Raw genomic sequence first — 6,836 nt, 5'->3', positions numbered from 1 at the left:
GCTCACCTGTCTGTGTGGCTCACCTGTCTGTGGCTCACCTGTCTGTGTGGCTCACCTGTCTGTGGCTCACCTGTCTGTGGCTCACCTGTCTGTGGCTCAGGTACTGTTCTTCCAGACGGCCCAGGGTCTCCGGCTGCAGCAGAGAACCCAGACAGGCCGTCTTGATCCCGTCCAGCTCTTTGTGTTTCAGGATTTCACTGCAGGATCCAAAATAAACTCATTAAGATAAAACTTCTGCAGAAAAACATTTAAACATTTTGGGTTTGTTGCTTCTGTTTGGCTGTTTTTATTTACAGAAAACATCGATAAAGTCACTGCTGCCCTTAACTAAATATATTTTCTGCTCCCATAGAAAGTTTTTCTTGCTCAGAGCTTCTGGTTTTACCGTTTCCCTGGATGAGGCATCGACAGAGCGAAAGCTACTGATAAGTGGAGCTAATTTTTTAGCACAAAGTGTTTTGCTAACTTCTGAACACATAGCGCAGTTAGCTTCTGCTTCCAGATCTGTTATAAATTATAAATTGCATGGCTGCAGTGGTGGGCACACTTCTGCTAATGTGAGTAGAGCTAATTTTTGGTTTAGCTCATTAATTTTCTGCTATCTTGGAAAACATTTAGCACTGGGCAGGCTAACTAACTTAGCTTCTCCTAAATTAGTTTTACCACAACTTCATGCCATGGATGGGACGTTGTCCTCGTGGACTGCGTCCCTCCAGGACAGAAAACTAATCGGCTCTGTGGTGGGAACCCTTCTGCTAAATACGCTAAGGCGCTAATAGCACGGCTAATATTTTGTTTAGCTCTTTTGATAACTTTGAAAACGTTTAACACACTTACCTTCCCATAAATTAATTTTTACAGATAAATTTTAAAGTGCTAATTTACTTGGCTGTCCTGTAAACTTTAAGTTTGCTATATAACTTCATGTTACGTAGCAATTTACTTTTACTCAGGACTAGAAGTTTAAAATCTCCTGCATGCTTTCTGACCGAAGCTCCGTCGTTAGTTAGGCTGAATTAGTTTAATAATTGACATGAACTGTTTGTTTTTCACTTTAAGAGCCTGAAAATATCGCCTTGCACTTTAAAAATCATCCAAGCAGGGAAATTTCCTGAGCCAAAGAGAGGAAGTTATAAATAAGTTAATTTAAGACCACGTACCAAGGTCCTGTGAAGCAGGAAGGCCGTGTCCACGGAGAGCGGAGTGACTCACGGCAAAACAAATCCAATCCTGACAGAAATCAGGATATTTACGACCGAATGGGATCCACACTGACGGCCAGCAAACAACCTGCTAGCCACCAAACGCTCCAAAATAAACCAGGGAACGGAGATCCAGAAGGTTCCTGAACTTATGATCGCAGTCAGATGATGCAACATGTGAACCGAACTAACTGGTTTATTCTTCATGCAGCTTTATAGAGAAGAGCCTGGGGATGTTTATAACTACATCCAGTTCATCTCAAGATACCAAGAAAGGAAATGACTACCAGCACCAAGAACCAGTGAAGGAAACAACACAGGAACCTCTGAAGACACTGAGCTCAACCTCCCGATAAATTCTGATTCCTTCATAACCTTTCAGTTCGGTTATGTTTCACATCTGGGTTAAAATTTTGGGTTTTGACTTTAAGATTTTCTGTTTAGCGAACTATTGTTTTTGATTAGCATTTTAGGGTTAGCACAGCTACTGATTTAGTTACAATACGAAGAGAAGCAAATGAAGCCTCGTTTGAAGGCAACAGCGTGAACGGTTGCCATGGAAACTGACTCAGGATAGTAGTGGTTGACCCAGAACAGCAGGTAGCTGCAGTCGTCCAGGTCCAGCTCGGAGGAGCAGAGCTGGGCCAGGCGGGCGGCGAAGGCCTGGTGGTAGAGTCCGCCGTAGATGTTCAGGACGTCCATCCTGGACGGGTAGCAGTGCCTCACCGCCTCCGCCGCCGTCAGCAGGTCCTCCTTCACACGCTTCCCCAGGCGGCACACCTGGACAGGTGAAACAAGGCAGAGAGGATCAGTCAGGCTGCTGCTGCTGTCCGTCCATCCATCCATCCTCACCTGTCTCTTGGTGACGGAGGACAGCTGTCCAGTGTCTCCTGTCTCGTTCTCTTCTGCGTCCTTCAGTTGTTTTTCCACCATTTTCTGCAGCAGCAGGTTGTGCGTCCTCAGCCACCTCAGCGGTCGCCAGACGGGGGCGCTGTCCGCAGGACGCTCTGTCCAGCGCTGGTCCTGCGTCTCCTGCTGCAGGATGGTGTCCACGGCGCTCCTCAGGACGTCCGGCCGTCCAGCGGGGGTCGCCGTGGTAACGAAGCTGCTGTGGACGGCCATCCAGACCCGGACGCTCAGAGACTCAAAGTCCTTCAGTAGCCGGTCCTCCTCTTCCTCACTGCGGCCGTCCTGGGTGAAGAGCTCTTCCTCCCTGAGGATCAGCTTCCTGCTGAGGTCATCCAGCCGCTCTTCCTCCTGCTGCTCCTCTTCCTCCTCCTCATGCCCGCCGTCCGGCTGGTCGTCTGCAGGAAGCGACACGGAGACACAGAAAGCTGCAGCTCTTCCATCTAAATGATTTAACTAGACCTTCGTCCTAAAAGACGACAGCGTGTTGCACCCAGGGGAGAAATGGACGAGCCCAAAACTCTGAAATGTTATTAAACAATAAAAAACGACATTTCTGACTTTTCAAAGTCAAACATTTGCTGGGAGAAAAGTCAGATATTTTCTAGAAAAAAAAGTGTTTCAAAACTTAGAAAATTTCCAAAACTGAAAATGTTTCTACTTTTGAAATTCAGAAAATTACAGAAAATTTAAAATTACTCAAAAAAAAAAAATCCAGATTTTTCTTTAGAAAATTAGCAACGTCTCACATTCAAAGGTTTCCTTGTTTTTTTTTCTCTGTCACATTTTAGACTTTTTAAAGACAGAAAGTTCTTGAATTTTAGAATTTTTTCAGATTGATCTCAAAATTTCTAATTTTTTTTCTAGAAATTTTCAAAGTGAGACTTTTTTTTTTCCCAGAGAATCTCTCTTTTAAACCTCTCAGGATTTTTCCTCCTCTTTTTGCGGCTCTGGTCTGCAGGTTCTGACCTCCATGCTGGTTCTTATGTTTGCGGTGTCTCCAGATCTTCGCGGGGATCTTCATCTTGGGGAGTCTCATCCGGGGTCCTCCGGGGTTCTCATCGGCGCCCCCTGCTGTACATCAGGGAAACACCAGTTAAAATCTGGAAACACGTTCTTTAACTTAATAAACAGAAAAGTCATTTTTATACATTTTTAATTAATTATTGTTAGAAATTACGAGCCCATGAAAATAAAATAAATACATTTAAGGAAACATAACATAGCATTTACTGGCTGTGTTATGTGAAATTAATTCAATTTCACAAAATAATTGTCAGGATTGATGTGGTTGTGCTGAGGAGAGGACGCTGAGACCCAGGTTGTGATTAAGATGAAGGATTTAATGGTAAAGAAGCTCAAACTGTCCAAAAACAGGCACTGAAGTTAGCACGCAGCTAAATACCGGTAGCACTGACACGATGAGCTGCCAGCACAGGCCTTCACAGTTCAACTGTGCGGGCAGACTAACAAAGACGACGTGGACGTACGTTACATAAACTTAGACAAGGATCCGACAAGGAACACAGACAACAGGTGAGACTAAACACACTGGGAGGGTAATCACAGGAACGAGACACAGCTGGGATCAATCAACGGGGAGGACAGGACAGAGACTCACAGGGAAACAGGACTAAACACAGAAAATGTCAAAAATAAACACACAGAAACACGGATCATGACAATAATTGTCTTTTTTTTTATCAATAATTAGATCATTATTATGACCTCCTGAATATAAAAATGAATTCGTAAAAATACTTAAACCTTCTGGCTAGGTTTTAATTTAATACATATAACATTTCCATATTGCATCTCTATTTATAAATATCGGAATTATTAATTATTCTAACAGTTGTGTTTCAAAAACCATATTTTAGATTGAAAGAAAAAAATCAATAAAAATGTTAAAAAATAATGATTCTGCATTTGTTAGTTTGAGCTTCATTTAATTTATTAAATCACACATGCAATATTATAATTATTAAGGCAGTGGATAGTTTAAATAATATATCAGTTACAAATCAAAGTAAAGTAAAAAGAAATGCGTTAATTTTCCTCTTTCTTCTGTGCTTAAAGGTTCAATATTCAGTTCTCGTTCATAATAAAACAAATAAAAACTATTTACCCAGAATTCCTGTTAAATATTTCAGTTCAAGCCAAGTAAATAAAGACTAGCCAACAATAAAACGGAGAATAACAGATTACAGCATCGTATTCGGAGACCAGATTACAGCCTATAGAACCAGTTCGGAACCAGTCCAGAACCGGTCCGGATCCAGTCCGGATCCAGTTCTCATCTTAAAACGACAGAAACCTCCAAACAGACGTTTCTGTGGTGAAAACCGGGCCCGTTCGGGGTCTGCTCGCTGAAATCTGATTGAAAAGTTACGATGAAGAGGAGTTAGAACCGCCTCACCTTCATCATCTCCCGCACAGATTCATCCCACAAACACACCATCAGAACCGCCAGAACCCAAAACCCAGTAAAGTTGGAGCGGAGCTCCGCCATACCTCCTCTCATCTCCCCGAGCGGACCAGTTCTCCGCCGGACGGGTCCGGAGAACAAGGGCGGGGTTAACGTCGGTGAGGGCGGGGTCCGGAGGAGTTATTCATTGCCATCATTTTCTGTTCTAACTGCGATGCATTAAAACTGGCATTTATTATATAAATGTTTTTTTCATGAACGCAAATAAGAGACCCGGAAGTGACAGAAGCAGACAAATGAGAGATTTCCTGTTTCAGTGTGACGCTGATGAAGCGGCTCTGCAGCGATGCGTTAAAAGTAAAAAGTTAAAATCTGCTCTCACCCTGTTTGTTCAGCATGCAGACGCAGAGGAGGCTCCACGCGTCCGGAACCAGAACCATGGTTCCCGTTCGGCTCCACAGGCTCGGTCCAGATCAGACAGTGAGCATCTGGTCCCAAACACTTTCAGTTTCCTTTAGATCCGCATCATGACAAAACCTAACCCCTCTTCATCCTCCTCATCCTCCAGAGGAAGGCTACCATCACTCATCACAAATGCGGCACAACCAGAAGTCAGTTCAGTCCAGATGTTTTCCTCTCAGCTGTTTCAGTGATCGATAATCAGCTGATTATTAATTAATAATCAGCTGATTATTAGTTAATAATAATCAGCTGATTATTAGTTAATAATAATCAGCTGATTATTAACTGATAATTAACTGATAATCAGCTTATTATTAACTGATAATTAACTGATAATCAGCTTATTATTAACTGATAATGAGCTGATTATTGACTGATAATCAGCTGATGAGCGGATCAATGACGTTTTCAGGTTCAGCTCCGTTCAGCCAAGGCCGCCTGTGTCGCCTGACCGTCACTCTGATGCCCTCTGGTGGTCATTCATAGAAATACTGCAGCTTCCAGTATTACAGGTGCACCATAATAATAATAATAATAATAATAATAGCATATTAAACAAAATGATCGCTCTTCAAAGTAATACTAATAAAAGACAATTAGCAATAATTATTAATAATTATTGCTATTTTAGAGATTAATTGCTAATTAGTTGCAATCAATAAATAATACTATTGTAATTAATAATAATAATAATAATAATAATAATAATAATAATAATAATAATAATAATAATAATAATATTACCCTGCTTGCTCTTCAGGCTCCTCCACATGTCCTCAGGTTCTGATCCAGTTCTGGTTCTGCTGCAGAGATCAGATCAGACATTGAATCTGTTTCCATGGAGATGGATCTGATCTGGTTGATCCTCTCTAACCATCCTAATAGGATCAGCGTCCATGTTTATGACGTCACAGCCGGATCTGGGCGTTTTCACTTGAATACAGCGTTTTAGAAACAGGAGCAGAAAAACAGAGAAAATACCTGATCAGATGGAAAACCGAGGATCCAGCAGCTGATCTGCTTCCTGCCTGAAACCTCCTCAGCATCTCAACCAGACCGAAACACTTTCACTTTCACCCACTGCATCATCATCCTCATCCTCTTTCCATCCACATCAGTCAGGCTGAGCTGCAGAGGAGTTCATCCATTCATTTAGTGTTTTCCTGATTCACTGGTGTGACTATTTTCAGTCATCAAAAATCATCAAAAACTATTAATTTCATTAAAAACGTCACATCATTTCATTAAATATCATATCTGATATAAATATAAAGCAAGAACTGAAACATTTAATCCATCAAACGTTATTAAATAGTTTAAACATCTGAATAAAAATTTCATCGACATCTTCCAGTGACTAATCACTAATGGGGTTGGAGGATGTAGTGACGGTAAACTACCAGCAGAGGTCAGTGTAGCGCAGAGGTCACCTCTTTGTGTTGGGAGAGAAAATGGATCCGAGCCTCAAGTTTAACGTTAAGCCCTCAATGATGACGTTAAGCTTTGATCCAGTCATTATTTTATCCGGGTCAAGGTTCTCCAGGCTTTCTGTGAAGGTTTTATGGGGAAGGTGTGTCTTTTTTTTGGAAGGTGTGTCTTGTTTTTTTTTTTTTTTTTACTGAAATACTCCTCTGATAGCAGCATGAACACAGGATCAGGTTCTCTCAGGATGTTTTCCCCAGTAGATTCGGTTCGATTTGGAACCAAAACTTAAACATTTGTTCCGTTTCCAGCTACTGTGGTTCTGTTTCTCATGGATTTTAGTGGTTGGAGGTAGAGATGTGCCGATCAGGTTTTTTCCTCCCGATACCGATCACCCATGAGGGCCGATCACTGAT

The 6,836-nt window shown here is 41.9% G+C and overlaps 2 protein-coding genes across 11 annotated transcripts in view; one reads left to right on the top strand and one right to left on the bottom strand.

Annotated features, from left to right (window-relative positions):
• LOC106940363 (tumor necrosis factor alpha-induced protein 2-like) overlaps positions 1-6,141 on the bottom strand; it is a 17,310-nt gene extending 11,169 nt beyond the window's left edge. Inside the window, exons 1-6 of one of the 10 annotated variants that reach the window (XM_015023083.1) lie at positions 5,980-6,141; positions 5,743-5,801; positions 3,078-3,182; positions 2,055-2,506; positions 1,771-1,982; positions 86-197 (exon numbers count right to left, since the gene is read on the bottom strand). In XM_015023083.1, the coding sequence (XP_014878569.1) occupies positions 86-197; positions 1,771-1,982; positions 2,055-2,506; positions 3,078-3,182; positions 5,743-5,801; positions 5,980-6,044 (1,005 nt within the window). In that variant the 5' untranslated portion in view covers positions 6,045-6,141. Of the gene's footprint in view, positions 1-85; positions 198-1,770; positions 1,983-2,054; positions 2,514-3,077; positions 3,183-3,513; positions 3,624-4,527; positions 4,593-4,622; positions 4,899-4,918; positions 5,153-5,742; positions 5,802-5,979 lie in introns of those variants that run through there. The other 9 variants (XM_015023084.1, XM_015023086.1, XM_015023085.1 and 6 more) reach the window with 9 other exon arrangements.
• A 462-nt stretch (positions 6,142-6,603) lies between these two features.
• LOC106940364 (protein LBH-like) overlaps positions 6,604-6,836 on the top strand; it is an 11,688-nt gene continuing 11,455 nt past the window's right edge. The window contains exon 1 of the mRNA XM_015023094.1: positions 6,604-6,771. The gene's annotated coding sequence lies outside the window, so the exon portion shown is untranslated. The remainder of the gene's footprint in view (positions 6,772-6,836) is intronic.

Source organism: Poecilia latipinna, unplaced genomic scaffold (assembly GCF_001443285.1).
Source record: "Poecilia latipinna isolate Pla-1442-1.1 unplaced genomic scaffold, P_latipinna-1.0 Scaffold3194, whole genome shotgun sequence".
NCBI lineage: Eukaryota > Metazoa > Chordata > Actinopteri > Cyprinodontiformes > Poeciliidae > Poecilia > Poecilia latipinna.
The sequence above is the reverse complement of the archived record's forward strand: the minus strand, read 5'-3'. Positions and strand labels throughout refer to the sequence as shown.